We start from the raw sequence: 25,982 nt of genomic DNA, 5'->3' as shown, positions 1-25,982 counted from the left end.
TGCAAAACGTTGGTTGAAGTGGTTTATGAGGGGCTAAATTTTGTATAGCCAATCATATCCAGGGTCTCCTCGAGGACGACAGAGTTCATTGTTGTTGAAGTGCATGAACCGTAAGATCTGCTTGTATCGTGCCCTGGCCATGGTAGCAGAGAACACGGGCATATGGTGAATTGGGTCAGTGGACCAATATGACCGCAACTCACTCTTTTTAGTTATGCCCATGTCGAGAGATAGGCCCAGAAAGGTCTTAAATTCGGAAACCGTAATTGGTTTCCAATCTCTGGCAAGTAAGGACTGGGGATTAGCGGCGACTATTGACCAGCATACAAATTGCTTTGGTGCACAACAGATCTATAGAGATCTTCGGTGAAAAACAGCGAATAAAAATCAAGTGACGTAAAATCAACTGTTTCCACCTGAATGCCGGGTTGGCCAGTGAATGGGGGAAGTACGGATGCTGCAGAAGTGGTGGGCTCCCAATTCCGATTGGCGAATTCTGCAGGAAGGACACTATGGGCACTACGGGCCTGTCTTTGTCTTCTTGGTGGCAGCGGGACACTACTTGTGCTTGCCACCTCACCAGCTTGAACTGCACTTATGGGACTCGCCTTGTCACCACGTGTTACTGTAGTGCTGGTTTGACTACGACCAGGGTGTACTAGGCCGCTGGTGCTTGCCAGTTCACCAGAAGGAATAGCGGCGCTAGTACTTCTCTGCTCCATACGAGTGCCCTACGGTTCTTGCACCTCAACAGCAGAAGATGATTGGGGTCTGGTACGCCTGACCTTGGCAGGGACCACAACTCCGTTGTCAGAGCCATCTGTCATTCAGCCACTGTCTACAGGATCGTATTCTGAGCCTGAATCTGACAGATGAGTGACTTCCTCTTGACTATCTGTCATGCTCAGAAACGTGTAGGCCTCTTCACTAGTGTACCTTTGATTTGCCACTTTGGGCTCTGAATTTACTGGTACACTAGTGAGACTCACAGGTAAAAAAGCTCCTAGACTGTCAGCAACTGTATCAAAACGCTACCAAAAAAACTGTTAGCGATCGCAGGGATCAGGCCTGACTCTGCAAACGCTGCAGTTATGTGTTTAGTGTTTTGTAAGTGACCGTGATCATTCGATACCGCACTTGGGTGGGCTGGGCTGGGCGGAGGGGCAAAACGCAGGTGCTAGCAGGTATCTGGGCTGATCCCGCTAACACTGCGTTTTTGGGAACCCTAAACTGCTGGGGACGCTAGTATAGATCTGATCAGATCCGTTCAGATACTATACCACTAAGGGAGGTGTATGCTGCGTGCGTGGGTGTTAGCGGTACTGGCACTAATCTGACGCTGCCTGGGGTGACGCAGACCCTAACTGACCCTAAAACCTAACTAATATCAACCGCCAGGCGATCAGGGGTTAAACCTTTATTGGGTAATAAACAGTGGATATAAAAAGCAAACTAACCAACGTCACCCGTAACAATTATACGGTGATCACTGGTGAAAGGGTTAACTAGGGGGCAATCAGGGGGTTAAAACCTTTATTAGGTAGTATATGGGGGTACCTGACGGTATAAAAAGCTGACGATGAACCTAAATACTGTCTGAACACATGAGAAGAGATCTGGACGTTGCCCACTAGATGTGTCATTCCTCGGTCCAGTGGACATCATCACAGCTGTTCCAGTCTAGAGGAGATATCTTTGGAGATCTAGGACCGCTATCACTACCTGGAAGAACCATCCATCTGGATCTCTAAGCCTGTTTGATTCTGTCTCATTGGCATTCGAATCCACCTGCTCCGGTAAGAGTGTTTACACCTTCTTCACTTCAAGAGCTATCATTAGATGAATTGCATGTCGGAGGATCTCCTCAGTCTCATTGGATTTGTTATCCATCTCACTGTTTGGACTTCATCACCTTTTTATGTTTTTTCACATATACATTGCACTGGCTCATACCCTTTCATCACTGAACTTTGTTAGTTCACACATATGTGTTTTATATACATATTTTGTTTTAGCGCTGCATTTTTCACATGAACCTAAATACTTACCTGGCTAACTAGCGTCACCTGTGACCCTAATACGGCGATCAGAAAAAAGATCGCTTAGTGACACTGGCGACGGGATGAAAGGGTTAACTGGGGGGTAATCAAGGGGTTAAACTTTTATTAGGGGGGTACCCTAGACCTAAAGAGGCCTACCACTAACTGCCCTAACACTTATTACAGTCACAAATGACACCAAATGCAGTGATCAGTAAAAAAATAAACACTGCAATCGGTGACACTGTGACTGGGGGTGCAGGGGGTGATCGGGGGGGGGGTTATGTGCCTACGTGTACTGGTGTTAGTGTAGTGTTGGTGCAGACTCACATTGATGTCTTCTCTCCTCGGGCGCCATAACGAAAAGGCTGCATGAGGCGAGATGACATCACTTCCTGTGCTTCTGTTTACATTACAGAAGCAGAGGAAGCTTCTCATTCGTCAGGAGCGATCGCGAGGGGGTGGCCATGAATCGGTGGCCTCCCCTCAGCACGGATCGCTCCTGGAACGAAACTGACCGCCGCAGGCACCAGAGGGGGGGCAATCGGGCCCCCACGCCCGCTAGGAGGCAGGGATATACAGGTACGCTCATTTGCCTGCCCGTGCCATTCTATCAACTTACATCGTCGTGCGGTGGTCAACAACTGGTTAAAGGAGATGGGAGTATAAATGCAGATTTACCAAATATGTATTTGAGCAGTCAGTCAATGGTTATACTCCTTTGAGGCAAAGAAAGACTCAGTTCACACATGTCTAGCTACGGTTTCAGCATTATTTTTCAAAGTAGTCCAGTGCTGTTTGGTTAACCAGTTTAGGTGTGATTCAGGTGCAAATTTTTACTTAAAAACGCACCTGAACCAGACTAAAAATGCACAGGACTCTTTTCAAAAACGCACCATGGCCTGCCCACAGATATGTGAACTGGCTCCATAGTGAAGGCTGCCGATTCACATGTCGTACGAATTAAATGCGGCTCAAAACACATCCAGTTAGCATATATGTGAACCCAGCCTAAAGCAGAACTAAATCCTCCTATTCTTTACATCCAAGGAAGCTGCCATCTTACCTTCTGTTTGATCTGCAGTTGCCATGGTGCTGCATATATGATCATTTAGGCCACCATCCATTTGATGGGTTGACAGTTTGGTTGAGAGCACAAGCAACATTTCACAGAGCCAGCCTTTGAACTACAGTCAGCTACAGAGGTACAGAGAGGAGGAGTTTCAGAAGCGGAGTAAGTATAGAGCGCACCACATCATATCTGCTTGCAGCCAGCAAGGTACCATGACATAAGTAGGCCTTAGAAATTGAAAGTAAACCAAAATAATTAACCAGAGGAGAAGCTGCAAAGCATGTAGGGAATCCAGGAAGTTGTTCAAAGAGATGCCCAGGAGATAGACAGCACTTTTAACAGGAAAGGAGATTTTTTTTTAAGACCGTTTATATTGGATTGTCAAAAATTTCTGTATTGCTATTACAATGCTAATGTTCTAAAACGAAAGTGTATGCTGCACCTATAGAAATATTGTAATTTTGTTAGGTGGTCAATAGAGGTCTCCTATCCCCTGATAGTGCTGTTGTGGGGGAGTGTGCTGCTCTGTGTTGCCACTTTTTAAATGGATTTAAAAATGCAAGGCATTTATATGGATGTAGCATTTGGAGGAAATTGATAAAGCTCTGGCATATATACCCCTTCAACATCAGACTTTCCATTAGGGTTATTTTTTGTTGACAAGTAGGGCAACCTGTTGAATACTGGGACAGTATTGCATGGAACCTGATTTGAAGTCTGATCAGAGTTCCTGCATCTATTGGCCAACTGTGGTCTGATTGCAAAACTCACAGCAGCAAATAGTAAAAATTTTTGGCAGCTAAAGATGCAATTTGTCAAAATTTTGATGGAAACGAACCATATTTTCACACCAGGCTAAATTGTATTTTGTTGGTATGTAGATTAAGGCCTCTTTCACACGGGTTGTCTGAAAAACTGACAGGCGGACCTCATCGGACACTGAATTTTCCTCAATGGAGCGGCGGAAGTCAGGCTGACACCTGCCGCCATCCGATCCGATCTTGCCTGCCAAAAACAGATGGATAGTGGTCCTATTTTCCATCCGCCCGGCGGATAGGATCGCACCAGATTGAAACGGACAGGTGGCCCGTTTCCATCTGATTGGTCCATTGAGGAGAGGGATACTGTGTCCTGTCTTCTCTGCATAGCGGCGCGAACACGGACCTGTCATCCGCCGATCCTCACTGAGCAAGCGGATTCCACATAGCGGAGGTGCCCATGTAAAAAGTAAGCGAGTCCATGCTTTTTCCTATCGTGATAATGTTTGTAATTCTTATAACGTTGTACTCTTACTGATTTTAGCCTGACTTAGAACTCTGTAGTAATAGCAACAAAAAAAGGCCTAAACTCAAATTGATTAATTTGTACTTGTAAATTGGCCATGTCAACACTGTATATATTTTTCCCCACAAGCTCATCTACTGATCTGCGATTCAGCATGGCTTTGTGTGATCAAGAAAAACTTTACCGACAAAAAAGAAAGAACACGGTCATCAATGGAATTAAGAAACTTTTGGGACCTGAAAAAAGCAAAGACCTGCATTCAGCTTCAAGAGATGTATGTTTTGTTTTTTTTCTTTTGTTATTTTTTGTTTTTGTTTTAGGTTGTAGCTTTTTACCTGTGCTGTGTTTTTGCTTTTTAAAATGTTTACTTTACTAACTGGTTCTACAGTAATTTTACTAAAATTATATTTGTAAACCAAAATTCTAAAGCTTCTTGGGGCATGTGGTGATTGTTACTGTCGCCCACCTTGAACAATTCCCATGCCATCCCATCTGGTTTTTCCTTAGGTTGCTGCAAAATGCTTATAACAGAAATATGGTGCACCACAAAAAATAAAATTACTGATTATCCTGTGAAATTCAAGTCCTCATTTGAACAAAAATTAGTCGCTTTAAAAAATGTAGCTGGCCATACATTATACAATTTTGTATACTACTACTATGTAGTGCAAGGGCCTGCCTGATTGCATATAATTTGAATGCATTTAGGTTTGACCTCCATATTATATGGTTTTGGTAAATCTAAAGGAAAGGTGCACTAGAAAATTGTATAATATATGGCCAAAGATTAATCAGATTATTGGTGGTAACTGTATTAATGAGATTATAGAGACTGGTCAGGTTTCATATTTCTCATCTCCATTTCAATGTACACTGCACTAAAAAAAGATGATTAAAGACTCAGTCTACCCTACCCAAACTGATAGACAGTTTAATTACTCAGCATCTTCCAAAAACAGAAAAATGTTTCTTATATTTGTAGAGAACTGTAATGTTTAGTTGCTCTGTCACGGTCATTGCATTGCTCTGTCATTGTCATTGACTTTGCCTGTTGAATTTTTTATTTATTTTTTGCTATGGATAATACAAAAAAAATGGGAATAACTGAAAGGTGAATAGGCCCACCCTGGTGCTTGAAGGAACTGTGGTGGGTATATCTAATCTCGCCCCTGGAGACCTCAAAACCTAGAAAAGTCTGTGTCCCCAAGAAATAAATTAATTTGTGCCACCAAAAATAAAAAAAATAATACTTTTAGGTAGATTGACCATTTGGATTAAAATTGGAAATTAGGCTGTTATACCTAAACGGTTAGTTTACTTTAGGGAAATTTAATTTTCTGAGAGGCAGAGCTGCTGTTCACCAAGCCATAACACTGCTTGCTCTGAATTTTGTGTTCTTTTAAACAATAGAGGAAGTTGCAGAGTATAAAATATTGTGGTGAGTGGTTGTAGTCTCCCCTAAAGCATTCTGAATTGGCTACAGTGGATTACCTAAATAGTATAAAACTATAGATATATTGGGTGGATTGTCTGACTCTCATGCAATGCATGTTCCACTAAATAAACCTAATGGTACTTCCTAATGTGAATCTCCCTCTCTAGAAATGGCCTGTCTTTATTCAAAATGTATATCCAATGTTCAGTGCACAATGGATGATCTCCCTATGACTGCCTTTGAGGCACTATTTGGAACTGTTAGTCTGTCTCTATTCATTTATTTTCTTTGTACATAAAATGGGCATGCTTTTTATTCTTTGCATTCTTTGCCATTTTCACTAAAGGCAGATCAATTCATCTCCCTTTACTTCTTGAAACTGTCTAGAATTTTTGAGTCTGCAACCTGGGACATGTGACAGGAACTTCCCAGGATGTAGCTGTGAGGTCTGGTTAAATCACCAGTACCTTATTCCACCAAGAAGTAGAAAAACAGTAATCGTATGTAAGAGCAAAACTGTTTTTTTTTAAAGTGGTAATAAAGAAAAACAATGCTTTTTTCTACTTAACCAAGCCCTCTCTCAATCCAGCACTGTGCCTGTTTGCAGTGGCGCTAGGCTTTTTTCCTGTTTTCACAGGACACAAAGGACATGCTATTGGCTCCTGCTGCTTTCAATCAAATCCTGTGAGGAAGGAGCAGGAGGTGGGGCAGAGCCACGCTGTATGTGTATATGGACTCACTTAGCAGGGCTTAGGGGTGTGCCCGTACGTGTGGCACACAGCACAGGAGGAGCCAAGAGCGCCGACAGGGAATCCCAGAAATGGAGGTTTGGGGCCGCTCTGTGCAATACCATTGCACAGAGCAGATAAGTATACCATGTTTATTATTTCAGGAAAAAAACATTAAACCTTTACAACTGATTTAACTATGAATGTAAGATGATTTCATATCCGCATACAGAGCTGAATGCCGATGTGTTTTTTTTTTGTGAAAGATGGGAAAGGACAACTTTAACTATTTGATGCTGAAGTGAAAATTGAGAAGCCTTTAAAGTTGTTCATGTATTACACAAAGTGAGACCCTATTTTTGTGCAAGAAATTTGCCTCATGTATAGCCAGCAGATAATGTAATGTGAATGGTCAAAAATATGGTAAACAGCCATGATGCTTTGTATTATTGGGGTTTTAAGGCAAATGTTATTATCTTTTAGGTACCTGTCATTGCAGTTTTAGGCTCTGGAGGTGGATTCCGTGCAATGGTTGGCTTCTCTGGAGTCATGAAAGCTCTGTTTGAATCAGGGGTTTTAGACTGTATAACGTACATTGCTGGATTGTCTGGATCTACATGGTAAATTGCATGTTCTTTTATCATTATTATTATATTTAAAAAATATGTGTTTTGATATAATATTGCATGTTATCTCAAGTCGTCTTCTTGGGCAGCATCTGAGAGATTGTGTTTCCTGTGGGAGGAGCCCTATGTCCACCATTATAAAATGATTGCACATACCTGCATGCCTCAGTTCTTGTTTTTCCTATGAACCAACAGGATCAACTCAGTTTTTTTTTTCTTCCAGTACTCGTGCTAAGTTGCAGGGGACTCGCTGGCCGGTAGTCTCCAGTTGCCTCTGAGGGGATCAGGCGATTCAGGCCAGGGCCATCAGGGGACCCCCCAGGATCCACAACAAGCCTGAGGTTTCGCCCCCACAGGGGGGTAAGCAACCATCCCCCCAGTCGACAAAGGTATTCAAAGATACCTCCCTGCAGCCCCCCTCCTGTGATGCAGTAGCATGCAATCCGGACTGGCCTGGGGTGTCATCCTTACTGAGCAGTCAGAGGGGTGTAGCAAGATGGCGGCGAGTGAATCCCGGATGCCGAATGCTTCACTTCCAGGGGTGGGGCTTCCGGTCATGCGGTGCCGCAGGCGCTATCTTTTTGGTGGATACCTGCACATGGAGGGGGACCGGAAAACCAGGGCACCTAGCAGCAAAAATGGCACTTCCAGCCACAGTTTGGCAATCGGGAAAAACTGGATGGAATCACACGCAGAGGTATATGTCCACCCATACCTCTATCAGGGCGGCTGGGGGTGGGGCCAGGGCAGGGAGCTAAAAAAGAGCACCTGACAGACTAAGTGGGCTAAACATGTCGGAAGCTGCATCACTCTGCCATGCGGATCCTGCAAGCCAGGAAAGCTCCAAGGTAAGCCAGAGCATGCACAGGCCACCTCTGTACTTAATAACCACTATTGCTCTTAGGCTACATAGTGGTATGCAGCGCACTGTATCCTTCTCACTCTGGGTCCTTTTATCTCGCTTCACAGACAAAAGCCCCAGAAAAAAAAAGTCCAGGTCCAGCAGTAAAACATGTGCTTCATGCGGCCACAAACTAGCGTCAGATTAGACGAAACCGCTATGCCAAAACTGTCTTGGCAAGCTGGTGGCAAAACAATCACAGGGGTGTTTTAAAGAACTCATATCAACTTTCAAAAAATGTGGGACACATTTAACCCCTTGCGCACAGTGAATTAAAAACTTTCAAACCCCGACCAAAGAAACGCTTAACAGTAAACCTTCCACCAGTCGGGCAGTCACCTCGTCCACTAGCAGAGAACGGCCTGACAAATCTGACCAAGAAAAGTCGTCGGCAACTTTGTCCTCTGATTCCGACATAGGTGTATATTCAGACTCGGAGGATGAAAAGGAAGACCCTCAAAGGTTACTCTTCGTGACAGCAGATACAGAGGACTACTGAGGGCAATCGTGGACACACTAGGAATAAAAGAACAAAAGCCAGCGCTGTCACTACACAATAAGATGTACAAAGGCCTTTAGCCAAAGAAGATTAGGGCATTCCCTGTGCACCAAACCTAAAAAAATATTATTAAGAAGGAATAACCTGAAAAATTACTTTTTATGCCTTCAGCAATAAAACGCAGGAAATGGGAAGCAGGGGCATCGAATCTCAACCCCGCCATTGCATCCACATGCACAACAAGAACCCTGCTGCTTTGGCTAAACCAGTTGCAAGAACTCCTAGAAGGAGATACCCTGAGAGAAAAGATACTAAAAACCATGCCCACCCTGGCAGCGGCCGTCATAGCAGACATATCAGCCGAGGCAGCTAAAATCCCAACAAAAGCAACAGCCTTGATAAATTCAGCCAGGAGGGCACTATGGCTCAGAGTGGATGGGGGATGTCGCCTCCAAAAACAAATTATGTGGTATCCGTTTCACTGACAAGCTTCTCTTTGGACCAGGTCTGTAACAAGTACTTGACAGGTCAGCAGACAGAAAAAAGGGGTTTCCGCAGCAAAAGAAAAAGCAAAGCAAAACACCTTTTTTGTCAGCAGAAAAAAAAGATGCAAGCAAAGCGAAACTAGGAAGAGATGGTCCTTTCAAAGGAAGAAGAATAGGGAAGACTTCATCTTTAAGCCTTGGGGCAACACCAAAAAACAATGACGCCCAGCATGAGGGTGGCAGGCTCTCGGCATTCATAGACAAATGGTGAGAAATCCCCATGAACAAGTTTGTCCTTCACATGGTAAAAAGAGGTTATTCCATAGAATAGCCTACTATTAGCCTACTAACACAGAACGTCATTACTGCGGTTCCGGAAGATGAACTAGCCAACGGTTTTTACTCGCACATCTTTGCCAGGAGAAAACCCTCTGGGAAGTACAGTTCATTTTGAACCTAAAACCCCTCAACAAGAAAATAAGTACAAAAAGTTTTGACTGGAATCCATCTATTCAGTAAAGAACTTACTACTGCCATGGGCCTTTATGGCCATGGTAGATTTACAGGATGCCTACCTGCACATACCAATAAACAGAGACCACCACAAGTTTCTAAGATTTGCGATACAGGGTCCAAAGGCTACCCTGCACTTCCATGACAACTTCTTGCCCTTCAGAATTAAGTCAGCACCCAGAATATTCACCAAAATACTGGCAGAGGCACTAAAGGGCTTAAGACTAGAAGGCATAGGAGAGTCGTACCATACCCGGACAGCCTCCTTTTTCGCCAACACAAAAGAGACCTTGGCAGCCAACCTCCAATCAAGTGTCAATTATCTAAAGGATTTAGGGTGGATAATAAACAAACAAAAATCCCACCTAATTTCCAGTCAAAGAGTAAACTACCTAGGGCATGTGCTAGACGCAAGAGAAACAAAGATCCTTTTACCACAGGACAAGGTAGCAAGACTAACGGAAGAGATCGAGACCTTATGTCTCCCCAACGCAGTTACCATCAGGAAGAGCATGAGGGTGCTGGGCCTCATGACCTCCTCCATACCAGCCATCACATGGGCACAACTGCACACAAGACCATTGCAGAACTTCATCCTGGCTCAGTGGGACGGAACCCACGCTCCATGGAGTCCTCGGTAACAATTCCGTGATCAAGGACAGACCTTTCCCAATACAAACTGACTACGCTACAACCATAGCATACATAAACAGACTTGGGGGAAACCAGATCCCCTCAACCTCTGTCTACAGCAGACACTATCCTGAAGGGGGCCGGAAGCAAACTTAGTCAATATCCGCCATACACCTGAAAGGGTCAGAGAACATCCTAGCGGATTAACTAAGCAGAAACCAAGTACGGCACACGGACATGGGTCGCTCAGATCTGGGGGACACCTTCGTTAGACCTATTCACGTCAAGACACAACAACAAGGTCCCAAGATTCTTTTCCCTCTCCCCAGGGGATGGGTGCATTGGGGGTGAACGCCCTGGCACAAGACTGGTCATTCCCACTAGGGTATGCATTCCTTCCAACGATCCTAATCCCCAGGATCATCCAAAAAATCAAGAAGGCTACGGTTATCCCCCTACTGGCCGCAAAGAGCATGGTTCAGTCATTTAATGAACATGAGCAGCCAGCCACACCTCCTATTGCCATACAAGCCAGAACTACTAACACAGGGGCCAATCCAGCACCCGAACATCGAGATACTAAAGCTTTCAGCCTGGCTCCTGAAATGATAATGTTACAAAACAAATTCCTGTCAGACAAATGGTGAAAATCATCTTAGCTAGTAGAAAGAAAGTCACACAGGTGATATACGAAAAGGTTTGTAGCTTGGTGCTCGGAAAAAGGAGGGCGGGAGGAAAGAATTATTCCGATCATCTTGGACTTTTTACAAGTGAGCGCAGATAGGAATATATTGCACAACACCTTAAAGGTACAGGTGGCAGCTCTATCCTTCTTCCTTGATGTAAGGTTAGCGGAAGATATGCTCATAAAGTGATTTCTCTTCTCAGTTAAAAAATCAAAACCTGCAAGTACTAAGAAATTCCCCTCATGGGACCTATCCACAGTATTGAAGGGGTTTCCTTCCACTCCATTTGAGCCTATAGACAAATGCTCAAACAAAACATTAACACTAAAAATGGTGGTATTGGTATCAGCAAGTAGAGTCAGCGAGGTTCAGGCACTGTCAATCCTGGAACCATACTGTACGATTCTGTTAGACAACATAATCTCTTGCCTGACCCAGCCTTTCTACCGAAAGTCCCTTCAGCATTCCACAGGTCTCAGAGCATTATCATACCCTCCCATCCAGCTAACCTTCATATCAACAAAAGTGAAAAATATGACAAAATAGGCTATCAGGATTCTTCTGACATACATCTGGAAAGGACCAAAGACTGTCGGAAGACCTCATGACTTTGTCCTACACTCAGGGAAAATCAGAGGTCATCAAGCTTCGAAGAGCTCTATAGCGAGATGGTTCGAAATGGGCATCACACTGGCATACCAGTCCCAAAACCTACATCTGCCAGAGGGAATTACAGCCCACTCTCCCAGAGCATGGGTCTCCTCCTTTGTAAAAAAAGCTGGGGCTACACCGGAGTAGATCTGCAGGGCAGCAACATCTCAGATGCTGCCCTGGAAGACGACTTGAGAAAACAGAGTTAGGTACCTGGTAACTCCTTTTCTTCCGGGGCAGCACTCATTCCCTCCCAAAAAAAAAGAGGCGGAAAAGGGGAAATTATCAGAGTTCAGTGGAAAAGCATGCTAATCGCCTGTTGTTCCATCGGTACTTTGATATTACTGAGGCATGCAGGTATGTGCAATATTTTTATAATGGTGGACATTGTGTTTCCTGTGGGAGTAGCCCTATCTCTGAGATGCTGCCCTTGGAAGACTTCCCAGAAAAGGAGTTACCATTTCCTAACTCTGTTTTTCATAGTTAAGCAATGCTGGTCATGACCATGGATAAAGGGATATATTGTGGCATTTTCCTTGGGGGTAGTAAAGACCAGGTGTTTGTTGCCAGCAGTCAATAAGCTTTTATAACCCCATATACACTGTGCTGTATTTATGCATCATGCTGCCCTAGCACTCCTAAATGATAGCACTCTTTTGTACAGGAGCTGCCCCTTATGTCATATGATTATTTTAATAAAAACTATGGCTAGAGTATGCTGTTTGAGGCAGACCACCAAACAAAACATAGGAATGTTAAACTAGGTTAAAGTGGATGTAAACCCCATTCATGAAATCTGACCTATGCATATACAGTGCCTTGAAATTTTCCACATTTTGTCATGTTACAATCAAAAACGTAAATATATATAAAAATGTGACGAAATGTGGAAAATTTCAAGGAGTATGAATACTTTTTCAAGGCACTGTATATCTGTAATGTTTACCTATCTCTCTCCAAAGCCCTAAGTCCCGTTTCCTTCTGCTGCTCTGTTCCTCTGTTATCAGCATAACTTCTGACAAGTTCTCTGTCACAGGAGATAAAAGCAGCTGGGAATTTGTGTCGGGGAGGTCTCTTGGAGAAAGATAAGCAGAGAGCCTGTCTATTCACAGCACAGCTCTGCAGGTTTCTTCGTTACTTTAACTATGTGGAGGGGGGGGGGGGGGTGTGCGCCTTTTCTCCAATCAGCTCACACGCAGTGTATGCCCAGACTCCCCTCCTACTGCTGAAACAGTAAGTAAAATTTCTGTTACAAAGTACACTTTCTAAAGAGTCTAGAAAGCTGAAGACAGCAGATATACATGTAAAACTTAGGTAGGTAGATTTGTTTCATCTCTGTGTATCATCTGAGGCTATTCAATTCACTAGATATATGTGAGGGTTTACAACCACTTTAGGTATATATGTGAATCCGCTCCAATCACTATAAGAGTATTTACATATACACACCTAGATTTGAGGATTCTTGGATAAAAGTTCAATCTGCAATACACTATATCTTTATTGATAGGGTTACATAATATTTACAAATCGCACACCAAACAGTATTTACAACACAGTGTACAGTATAAGGCCTCATTCACACTGGACGTTTTTACAGCTGCTGTTTTGGGCATCAGGCATTTTTTTTCTGCAGCCAGTAAACTCCTCAGCATTTTATCCTGTGTGTCAATGCACACACAGGCTTTTATCAGCCTTTTTTGGTAGGGGCATTTTCAGGCTGGAAAAAACCTCAGAACTACTGCTTTTGAAGAGGAGTTTTTTAGCTGGAAAAACGCTATAACGCTGTAAAATGCAGCTATCCGCCGTTTAGGCGCATTTTTGAGCCTCAAGCTTTTGTGGGAATATAGTCTTGCTAAAAAACACAAATAACGGCAAAATGCTAATGCAAATACGTGGCAAATCTCACGGAATTCTACAGCTAACACTGCTGGTGCTTTTATAATGTCCAGTGTGCATGAAGTCTAAGAATGGTGGGTTACATGATATTTACAATTACACACAAAGCATATTTACAATACAGTGTACAGTACAAGTATGGAGTTAGTTTACCTCTCAGCTTCAGGTTTGGTCATATGGAGTGCTTTTGTGTCCCAGGATAAAGAGTGCACAACTTTGTAACAATTCATTGTAGCTCCCTCTCCTTTCTGTACGTTGGCTAATATGCTCTGTAAATGGTCACTATGCCTTTCAAATGTTTATGAGTCACAGCCTGGAGGATCACTTTGAATGTGTAGCTGGGGAATCAGGTCATTTTTTTTTTTCCGTTTCCACTGGTTGAATAAAAAAAATTACTAATATATGCGCTGCCTAACACCAATTGGGAAACGAGAGTGATATAACATGTGGAGAACCACAATAGTTTAAATATATTCCCAAATATATAGATTGAATATATTACACAAGCTTAGGGTGGGCTTCCTCATGGATTTAGCAATGGAACATACATGTGCAATCAACGTCAGCATTGCTGCCTGTAGTCCCCACTGAAAGTACATGCTGCAAAAAATAAAACGAATTGGGAGACCTGACCAGAGCATTTTCACTCCATTAAAATGTGTTTTGAAATTCTATCTATTTTTTGTGTATTAAAATAAAAAAGATGTTGTACTTACCTGCTCTGTGCAATGATATTGCACAGAGTGGTCTCCTACCGCCTCTTTGGCAGCCCTCCACTGGCACTGTCCACTCCTCTTTCCTCCTGGTGCCTCCTCAGCAAGCCAGGTGTTAAGGAGGCACCCGTACATGCATGCTCTCGAGACAGGCTGTGTACGTCCATAGACACACACAGTGCCGGCAAGCCATCCCCCCAGCTCCCTCCTCATTATAGTTTTTTTTTTTTTTATATCTTTATTTATAAATTTTTCATAGCAGTATAATATCCCACTAACAACATTTCCTAATACAAATCCACAATGTAATTATAATATTTTCCAAAATGTCTTAATGATGGTGCACTCCCACCAAATATGGGCCATCGTTCCCACACTGGTGCACCCTCTCCAGCAAGTATTAGCCTTTGCCCCATCCATTTTACTTACTCTGTCTGGGGTGGCATACCAACGCGCTAGGCATTTATAGTGAATTTCCGTTCTCCTTATATCTAATGCTAGGTAATGAGCCAGCCTCAGGATTTTGTCAGACAAAATTTTACTACTTTGTGACCCTAATTCCTGTTCCCATTTTCTGATGTAGGGGGGCACCTCCAGTTCCGACTCAGCTCCCAGTATCCTGTAGATTTGAGCTATAACCCCTCCTGTATGCTCCTTCGAGCAGAGCTGCTCGAATGGCCTGAGCTCTTCCCCGCTTCTGAGGGGTTTCGGTAATTTATTGATGAAGTGAGAGAGCTGGAGGTACCTCCATCCATCCATCACCCATAAGTCTGTCTCATTCCTCAGTTCAGTGAATGTGCGTATTCCCTCCTTGCTTATGAAGTTTTTTAGTTGAATAGAATCATCTTTCAACCAATTCCCTCCCACCTCCCTCCTCCCCGGTTCAAAAAATAAATTGTTTTTCAAACATATCAGTGGTGAGTTGTGTGACCATTTGTGCTGCGAGTGTATTCTATCCCAGTATTTGAAAGTGTTGTGCGTCAATAAGGATGTGTCCGTACTAAGTGCTCTAAATTTTGGGGGATTCCATAGAGAATGTCCCAGATTAGTGTTGCTCAGAAAGTGCTCAATGTTAACCCAACGCGTCTCCGACCCTTTTTTAACCCACTCCGTGACCCGTGAGAGTACTACAGACTGATAGTACCTATTGAAGTCTGGTAAAGCCAGACCGCCTTTTCTTTTCCCCCTACTCAGAATCAAATAGGAGATGCGTGGTTTTTTGCCACCCCAGACCGCTTCCCCTATTAAGCTCCTTAGAGCTTTAAAAAAGAACCTGGGCAGCGGGATAGGTAACAGCTGGAATTTGTACAGAAGTTTAGGTGTTAAAATCATTTTGACCGCGTTCACTCGCCCAAACCATGAGAGGGGCCTGGATCGTATTCTTCTCACTTCCTGCCTAATCTCGTCTAACAACGGAACATAGTTTTTTAGAAATAATTTTTTGAAAGAATTTGCTAATTTAATCCCCAGATACCCAATTTCCTTTTTCCAAGGGAAGGGAAAGACTGCTGCTAGGTGGTCTTCTTCTTGCTTGCCTAGGCTGATGTTTAGGATCTCAGACTTCTTGGGATTAATTTTAAAGTTTGAGACTTCTCCATATGTTCTAAGGATCCGGAGCACATTTGGAATAGTTATTCTAGGGTTAGAAATGAAGAACAAAACATTGTCGGCAAAAGCCGCGAGTTTGTGTTCCTCGGTTCCCACTTTTACCCCGCTGCAATCAGGACTGTTACGTATATAGGACAGTAGAGGTTCAAGGGACAGGACAAACAGGAGCGGGGACAGAGGGCAGCCCTGCCTGGTTCCATTTACCATCCTAAAGGGGCTTGACACGGCCCCATTTACTCTTACTGTAGCCGTAGGGCTGCTATACAATATTCTAACATGAACCCCCAGTCTACCCTGTCAAACGCTTTTTCAGCGTCCACTGACAGGAATAGAACTGGGGGCCCACCTCGTTTACAGAATTCCGATAGAAGCAACACCCGTACCCCATTGTCCCTGCCCTGTCTACCGGGCACGAAACCAGCTTGGTCCAGGTGTACCAGGGTGGTCATTCTAGCTTTCAGTCTGTTGGCCAATACTTTCGCGTATAGTTTAACGTCTGCATTCAGCAGGGAGATGGGTCTATAGCTAGAACAACACCCTGCATCCTTCCCCTCCTTCAAAATCAAGGTTATTGTGGCGGATAGTGCCTCTCTCTCCATTCCACAGCTGACCCCTAGTTCGTTCCAGTAGATGCAGAGCCTAGGAACCAAAATATCTTTAATTTTCTCTAGGTAGGAGACGGTAAATCCGTCCGGTCCTGGGCTCTTACCCTTAGGGGAATCGCTCAAAGCAACCAGGATTTCCTCCTCCTCGATAGGCTTGTCCAGAGAAGGGCTGTCCTCAGCGGCCAGCCCTACTAATCCTGCTTCCCTTAGAAATTCCACGCCCCTGTCTATCCGGGCCCCATCCTCCCTCCCCCGTTGCTCTATGGAATACAGGTCGGCATAGAATTTTTTAAACTCCTCTGCCATACCTCCGCTAGTTACTATTGCCTCACCTCTTTTATCATAGATTTTTTCAATAAAGTTCCGACTTCTTTTTTTCCTTATTAATCTGGCCAGATGTTTACTAGACTTATTCGCCCAATGATAATTGTCCCTAGTAATTTTATTGACAGATCTTTTTGCCTCCTGCTCCATCATGTCCCTTAGATCCTTCCTTTTGGCAACTAGTAGGCGGTAGCAGTCCTGGTCCAGCCCCTTTGCCTTTTTATGTACCTGCTCTAGGGAAAGAATTTCCTCTATGAGCTTGTCCCTTTCTGCCCTTCTCTTTTTTTTTTAAACCTGCTCCTATTGAAATAAGGATCCCCCTAATGTAGGCTTTGTGTGACTCCCATAAAATAGAGGGAGATACGTCGCCCGTGTCATTTGATTTAAAGAAGACGTCGACTTCCTCCTGAATCCTCTTGACTACTTTGTGGTCCTTCAGCAGACCTTCATTCAGCTTCCACGAGAAGGGCCGCCCCATCGCTTCTGGGATCCTTACCCTCATCGTGACCGGAGAATGATCTGAGAGGGACATAACTTCTATTCTAGTTTCCTCTACCCACTCCAATAAGCAATGGTCAACAAAAATGTAATCTAATCTGGAGTACGTCCCATGCACAGGGGAGAAGAAGGTGAAATCTCTCTCTTTAGCATGTTGCATTCTCCACACATCTATTAACTGACTGCGGAGTAGCTTCCTCCTAATTGACCCTAATGACACCTTCCTTATCCCCTGGGCACAGGACGTACCATCCAAATCAGGATCCAGACAGAAATTTAGGTCCCCAGCAAGGACTACCTCCCCCTCCCCAAATTCTGATAGCTTCCCTAAGACCTGTCCCAGGAACACCGTTGGGTTTTTGTTTGGGCAATAGACGTTTGCCAACGTGAACATCCTAGTTCCTATGTTACCTTTTACAAAGATATAACGACCCTCCGGATCGATCATTCTCTCTAGTAGCAAGAAGCTAGCAGCCTTTGAAAACCCTATGGCAACTCCCTTCGACCTGCTGTCGGGGGAATCCTCCTCATTATAGTTTGACTGACCGCAACAGGAGCCTATGTCTCCCGTGGCCTCAGTGTCTACTGTGAAACTAGGAAGTGAGAGGAGCAACGCTGCAGTTGGGACAGAGCTGGATCAATGACAGGTGTCAGGTAAGTGTTTAAGGAAGGGGAAGGAGGAAAACGGGCATTGTGGCATTCTTAAAACTTAATGCAGGGAATGCATTAAGGTAAAAAAAATTTTTGACTTACCAAAGGCAAATAAGCTGTTCCCTTTTACAAATGGAATTTCCCCTTAGCTTAGTGAATGAAGTGAAGCTCTGCTGACTTCTATTATCCAATCACGCACAAAAAATTTTTTTTATGTAATTGGGTATTCTTTGCAAACTGAATTTTCACCACACTCACTAAGCTAAGAAAATCCCCTTGCAATGTGAATAACCGTAGTAAAAGAGAATTAAGTACTATAAGCGCAACAAAGAAAATTCATCCATATATACAAACTGTAAATATATGCATTCATAAATGATGATAATCAAGTGCCATGTAGAGTGTACAGATTTGGTACTTTCAATCAAAGTGCCAAATATTCTGTGCAAAGCATAAAAAAAATAATGTTCATGCAAAATGCCAAATCTCCAAATGTCGCATAAATATGGTAAATGATAAAGACAGAGGAATCCCAATTCCAAATACTGGTGGTGACAAAGGTGCTCCACATGTGCTTATTACAGTCCAAAAGTACTCCAAGTGATCCCTTGTCTGTGCCCCACCATATATAATAATGAGTAGATGCTTACCAGATGAAGAGACCTCAAAAAAGGCCTAACTACGCATTAGTGGGCAACACCCCCCCACTGTGGGTATGCAGGTAACACTCCCTTGACAGGACCCGTATGTTAGATGTATCATCAAAAGGTCACCTAATATCTGTACACTCTCTATTTAGCATTCTTTTGATTATTATCCTTTATGAATGCATATATTTTACAGTTTGTGTATATGGATGAAATGACTTTGTTGCACTTTTAGCACTTTATTCATTTATGAATGCATATGTTTACAGTTTTGTATATATGGATAATTTTCTTTTTTGCACCTATAGTACTTTATTCTAATTAGTGTATGAGTACTACATAATTTTGATTGTTTTGAATATATATTTTTGTATGATTATATGCACAACACAATTTTTTGATTGTTATGTTTTAGTAATTGGATGTGCAATACAGTGATTGCAGCTGTGTATTAATCGTTAATCACTGATTTTAGATCACGACACTTAGCGCAGATTATCTTTTTTAGTAAGAGAGAATTGTATTCTTTACAAATAAATACGGCTAATGTTGTTTGTATTTTTCAGAGATTTTGTACAAACAGGCAGATAAATCTTACCTGGTAAAGAAATGTTTTTAATTTTGCTTATTGGCACAAGTGGAATTAGAGATTAGGAAATTCTTATTTGTCCATGCTTTATCTGTAGGTATATGTCTACGCTTTACTCTAATCCGGATTTTCCAAACAAAGGACCAAAGGAAATAAACAAGGAGATTATGAACAATGTCAGTCACAGTCCCCTACTTTTGCTTACCCCACAAAAAGTGAAACGCTACATTGAAGCTTTGTGGAAAAAAAAAAAATGCTGGGCAGCCAGTTACCTTTACTGATGTTTTTTCTATGCTTATTGGAGAGACCCTTATTAGAGACGTAAGCATCTTCTTTTTTTTTTTTTTTTTCTTTTGAATGATAATGCTTTCTGTAATTAGATCAGTTTGTGAACATATGCTAATGTGATTGTAAAAAGTGATTAATCAGCTATGCTGTTAATGATATTGAAAATTACCTGTTTCATGTGTTTGTACTAGGGGAAACCTAAATTACTAATTCAATTTTTTTTTTTTAAGAACCAAATATTAATGTGGAACATTGCTGTGATTTAAAATGTTGACCGATTTAAAAAAAATCATTTATATCATTATGGTTAATCATTGTGGATATATTTCACCGTGCAACACTTTATTTCACATGTTGTACTGCTTTGGCTCCTTGAAAATTTATAGTGCAGGATGTCACCTCAGGGCGAGGGTTAGTAAAGGGAAGTCTTAGCCAGTCGTTTCTCACAACTGCAGTTTATTCTTCTGGTATCGCGTAAGCTTTCAGGACATAAAAAGAAGCTAATTTCCTCCACAGGAGGAGAATGGTGCCAAGACATACAAGACATGTACAAATCAAACAATCTGGCTCTTGCAGCTAACAGTTGTAATTACATGCAGGGCTTAACATACACCTTTCGCCTACTGAAACCCAGCTATTTTTATTACACTAATAAAATAGCTTTAGAATCCTTTTTTATAGGCCTGGAAGCCTCAAACCCTAGTATACTCTCTAATACAAATGTTGACACATCCCTGAGGTCGTAACATCTGGCCTTGCCCCATCTTGCATCTTCATATGGACTCCTCACTAGAATAGCTGGCCATTGGTACAGTGTAGGAGGGTTGGCCAGACATTAACTCTGCAATTGTTGCACTTTACCCTGAAATATAGGTACTCTGTGGCACTGGAGAAAAGACTTCTGAATGTTACTATACTAGAATGGCTAGCCATTGGTACAGTGTGAGAGGGGTGGCCAACCTTTGGTGTTGGAATTTATCCTGAAATTTGGGTCTTCTGTGGCACTGGACAATACTTTTAAAGGTCACTGTACCTCCATATTTCTTTTTTCTGTAGCCATTTTATTAGGTTTTAAAAGGTTTTCAATAAAATAAAATGTTATTAATCCCATGTATTTAAAAATGTATATAGTTCTGCTGACCTCAGGGCTTATTGAAAGTGTGTCCTCCATTTCCAGCCTGTCTTTGCTTAGAATTTCTCTTTCTTTTAATATTCTTACTTCTACCTGATTTCAAGTTTCTTCAATGCCTTACAAAGTCCCATGGAGCTACCCCTGCATGCATGCTCCCGGTTGATGCTATAGCCATAGGTCCCTATGCAGCTCTGAATCTGAACCTACCAAATTAAGCCCTGACCCTGCTACTTTTCCTATGTAGTAGATAGATGAGGTCAGGTCTATGAGGATGGACCATTATATCAAGCATTAGATCAAAGGACATGTAACAGTAACAAACATCTGTGTGTGCTTTACTACATATGTAATTGGAAACCAAAGAAAATCATGGACTTTAGATAGATAGATAGATATAGATATATATTATAATATAAATTAACAAATTGTATTGCTCTATATTAAAAACATTTGTATACAAAATGACAATTGAATAAAGATACTTGGTCTATTTAAAATACTATTGGTCACAGACTAAATGTATCCCCATCATAGAACAGTATTACATGTATGCAGCCTAGTGCGTCACAAAGTATACACTAAGATTCACATGTCCTTCAGAAATTAGGGTTTCACTTGTCCTCTATAAACCTCGTAAGTTCCGCTCTACCGTTTCGCAACCTGGTTGCTTGTTCAGGAACTTTAACAATTTGCAATTTTAGGGTCAAAGCGCTCACTTTCAAAGCCCACCGTAGGCCCCAGCCCAGCCATAATAAGCTCACTTTCCAAATGTGAGGACACACAGGTCTGATATTTACTTTTAGGGCTACATGCCTTACTTGTAATAGGGTAATATTTCATGAGGGGCCATAAGCCTCAGTCCTAGGCTTGTGCCAGTGTACAGAAAATGCAGCTGCCAGGGCACAAATTGAGCCCCAAAATGGAGTTCTCATCAACAGGTCTCCGGTTGCAACACAGTATGTTTTAGCAGTGCCTGTCTGGGCTCCTCACTTTGGCCATGAGCTTCCACTGCAGTGGGGAGGAGAGGAGACTGCTTCACTACATAGAAAATGTTTTATCGGGGAATGCCTAAATGGGAGAAACAAAATATATGTTAAGGATTTTAATTCTACGTTGGTGTTTCAAATTGTAAAAAAGATAGGAATTTATGATAAGAGGCTACCAGTGTTCTATGTTTCCCTGGTAATGCGTGTAACAAACTTTATTTACTTAGTTAATGGATGACTGTGCTATAACTTTAGAATTTATGTTTCCATTAGAAGTAAGCAACCTGTGGGTAAAATTTAAGTTTTGATCCAATTTACTGTTTTGTTCATTTGGGTTCTGTTTCAGGAGTTTCTAGAGAAAGCGCAGCCTGATGAGCATTAGAGAATAGTAAACACTGTTTATTGACGTTTTGAGACCCATATAAAAAGTTTGAATGCCTTTATTATAATCCCTAGGTAGCATATAAACTGGCAGTATATGGCTGAGAAAAGAATGCTTGTTGTCCCTGTCAGGTCAGGCTTCAAAATGAGACTGCTTTAAACAATTGCAGAAAGTGCAGACAATACACTAATAAATTGTCAGCTGAATAGTTCCATGGAAAAAAACAACCTATGTTAATGATTTACAATATCCGTAATGGCTAAAAAGCTGTTGAATAGTCAGAAGTAGGTCAGAAAACCTTTTCTGGTCATGGCCACACTAATTGAAAGACATTAAAAGAATAAGATTGCTAAGTACAATCTTGCCAATCTTGACATTAGAATACAAGTTATTTATGTGTACTCTACCTTTTGTTTTACATCAGTATTACATCAGAAATAATCCAGCATACTGTGTGTAGCACCCTGGTGTTTAGGCAGGGTTGCTATTAACCGCTTCCTGACCAGCCGCCACAGTTTTACTGCGGCAGAATGGCACGGGCAGGCGAATTGATGTTTTGTTATGCCGGGCGCGCGACCCCTCGGCGGCCACAATGATTGGATTTGATCCAGAACCGATCAATCCCCTGGCCAATGGAATCTGGCCTGGACCTGGTGATCGCTCCTGGCGAATCAGATCCTTCCCCTGTCTGTGTAACTGTAAACACTGACAGGGGAAGTGATGTCATCTCTCCTCGTGTCGGTCTTTTCCGTTCCGGACCGAGGAGAGAAGACATCCCAGGTTAAGTGCACAACACTACACTGACACAAGGAACGTAGGCACACAATTCAACCCCTGATCACCCCCCCCCCCCCCCCCCCGCCAGTTAACCCCTTCATCCCTTGCCACTGTGTCACCCAGTGCAGCATTCTGATTTTTTTTTTTTTATTGCTGTACTGGTGTCATTAGTGACACTAATCAGTGTTAGACTTATTTGAGCCTACCACTAATTATTCTAAGGACCCCCCCCTAACCTCCCCAATAAAGGTTTAACCCCTTGATCACCCCCTGTCCCCAGTGATCACTGTATAAGTGTCATGGTCGACGCAGGTTAGCTAGATTTTGTTTATAGCGTCAGGGCACCCGCCATATTTTACCCAATAAAGGTTTAACCCCCTGATCAACCGGCGGGTGATCAAAGTTAGGTTTTAGCATCAGATAGGGTCTGCGTTGCCCCAGGCAGCGACAGATTAGTGCCAGCAGCGCTAACACCCACGCACGCACCATACGCCTCCCTTAGTAGTATAGTGTCAGAACAGATCACTATCTGATGTGATCAGAACTATATTAGCGTCCCCAGCAGTTTAGGATTCCCAAAAACACAGTGTTAGCAGGATCAGCCCAGATACCTGCTAGCACCTGTGTTTTGCCCCTCCACCCAGCCCAGCCCACCCATGTGCACTATCAATCGATCACTGTCACTTACAAAACACAAAACGCATTACTGCAGCATTCGCAGAGTCAGGCCTGATCCCTGCGAACACTAACAGTTTTTTTGGTAGTGTTTGAATCAGTCGCTGACAGTCAGGTGCTTTTTTTCTTGTGAGTCTCACTACTGTACCAGTAAATTTAGAGACCAAAATGTCAAATCGAAGGTACAGTAGTGAAGAGGTCTAAACGTTTCTGAGCATGACAGATAGTGAAGAGGAAGTCGCTCATCTGTCAGATTCAGGCTCAGAATACGAACCTGTAGACAGCAGCGGCCCCCTGACAGATAGCACTGACAACGGAGTTGTGGTCCCTGTCAAGGTCAGGCGTACCAGACCCCATTCTTGTTCTGCTGTCGTTGAGGTGCAAGAACCGCAGGTCCCTCGTATGGAGCAGAGAGCCATTACTAGCGCCGCTCATCCTTCTTGTGAACTGGCAAGCACCAGCGGCCTAGTAAATCCTGGTCGTACATCCAGCACTGCAGTAACACTTGGTGACGTGGCGAGTCCCATAAGTGCAGTTCAAGCTGGCGAGGTGGCAAGCACAAGTAGTGTCCCGCTGCCACCAAGAAGACAAACAGGCCTGTCGTGCCCATAGTGCCCTTCCTGCTGAATTCGCCAATCCTAATTGGGAGCCCACCACTTTTGCAGCACCTGTACTTCCCCCATTCACTGGCCAACCCGGAATTCAGGTGGAAACAGTGGATTTTACGTCACTTGATTTTTATTCGCTGTTTTTCACCAAGGATCTCTATAGATCTATTGTGGACCAAAGCAATTTATATGCTGGTCAATTCATCGCCGCTAATCCCCAGCTGACCCTTGCCAGAGATGAAAACCAATTACGGTTTCCGAATTCAAGACCTTCCTGGGCCTATCCCTCCTCATGGGCGTAACTAAAAAGAGTGTGTTGCGGTCATATTGGTCCACTGACCCAATTCACCATACGCCCCTGTTGTCTGCCTCCATGACAAGGACACGATATGAGCAGATCTTGCGCTTCATGCATTTCAACGATAATGAACTCTGTCGTCCTCTGGGTGACCCTGAATTTGATCGGCTCTACAAAATTCATCCCCTTGTAAACCACTTCAACCAACGTTTTGCATCCTTGTTTACTCCCCATCAAGTTGTTTGCGTTGATGAGTCCCTGATTAAGTTTTCTGGCCGCTTGTCTTTCAAACAGTATTTTCCCAGCAACCGTGCCAGATACGGGGTCAAGATGTATAAGCTCTGTGACAGGGCCACAGGCTATACATATAGTTTTATGGTTTACGAGGGAAGAGATAGTTACATAGAGCCGGAGAACTGCCCAGACTACATAGGGGAGAGTAAGATTGTGTGGGACTTGGTGTCACGCTTATTCGGAAAGGGGTACCACTTGTATGTGGACAATTATTACACAAGCGTGCCACTTTAGTCACTTGTTTGATCTTCAAATTGGCGCATGTGGCATTATGCGATCTAATCACCGGGGCTTACCCCAGCGACTTGTAGCTTCCTGTCTTAGGCTGGGGGAGAGAGCCTGCTTGAGATATAATAATTTGCTCACTGTGAAGTGGAGGGATAATAAGAATGTTTTCGTTCTGTCCTCCCTTCACGCAGACACGACGGTCCAAATTCCTACGGCGATTGGTGTTGTGGAGAAACCCCTCTGTGTCCACGAATTTAACCTTAATATGGGAGGGGTGGACTTCAACGACCAGTTATTGGCGCCGTACCTAATTGCCCATAAGGCCAGACATTGGTACAAAAAAGTGTCTGTATATTTATTCCAGTTGGCTCTGCTGAATGCTTTTGTGCTATACAAAGCTTCAGGACGAACTGGATCCTTCCTTAAATTCCAGGAAGAGATCATCACAGTCCTTCTGTTTCCAGATGGTGCTGTGGCCCAACTTCCCAATCCAAATGCAGTAAGCCGGCTGCATGGGAGACATTTTTCGCATGTCCTCCCTGGTACCCCTGCCCAAAGAAACCCCCAAAGAGGACGTCCTGTCTGTAGAAAGCGCGGATTTAGGCATGACACCCGCTTTTATTGTCCCTCCTGTCCCGACCAACCTGGTGTTTGCATTGGTGACTGTTTCGAACAGTACCACACAATAGTTGAGTATTAGCTTGGGTACAGCACCACACAGTCCTAGGCACATGTACACAGGGTCTCTGTGTCTCGAAAGATGTGATGGCCATCACATTTTGAGAGACCCTAATCTGCAACGTTCAGTTTATAGTTTTTTTTTTTTTTTTTTACAGTTTTTATAAAAGTGAAAAAAAAAACACACACAAAAACACAAAAAAATATAAAATAAAAAATCCAAAAATAGTTTTGGTTGTATTTTTCTTCTGTCTCTCTATTGTTCTCCCTCTTATGCTCATTCTCTTCTGTCCACTCTACTGTTCGCTCACTATTGTTCTATATCTATCGTTCTCTCTGTTTTATTTTTACTATGTTTTATTGTATTTGCTTTGCAGGTATGGTATGTTATACTGTAATGTTTGTTTTACTGTTAACCATCATTTGCTTAGCAGGTACACCAATCAGCTGCAGCACGGGTTTATTTATCTTGCCAGCAACAGTGTTTGCTCCCACAATACATAAAGCTGTGACTTCAGCGCTGTCGGAGGTGATTTCACCACCACAGTTA

At 43.0% G+C, this 25,982-nt stretch overlaps 1 protein-coding gene across 1 annotated transcript in view; it reads left to right on the top strand.

The window, feature by feature from the left end:
- The window catches only part of PLA2G4A (phospholipase A2 group IVA), a 396,740-nt gene that overhangs the window by 191,199 nt on the left and 179,559 nt on the right, over window positions 1-25,982 (top strand). The window contains 4 exon segments of the mRNA XM_073592869.1: window positions 4,525-4,669; window positions 7,042-7,178; window positions 19,184-19,328; window positions 19,330-19,407. Coding sequence (XP_073448970.1) covers window positions 4,525-4,669; window positions 7,042-7,178; window positions 19,184-19,328; window positions 19,330-19,407 — 505 coding nt within the window.

The sequence above is a fragment of the Aquarana catesbeiana genome, linkage group LG07 (genome assembly GCF_042186555.1).
Source record: "Aquarana catesbeiana isolate 2022-GZ linkage group LG07, ASM4218655v1, whole genome shotgun sequence".
Lineage (NCBI taxonomy): Eukaryota > Metazoa > Chordata > Amphibia > Anura > Ranidae > Aquarana > Aquarana catesbeiana.
Note: the sequence above shows the minus strand (reverse complement) of the source record. Positions and strands in the feature narration are given on the sequence as shown.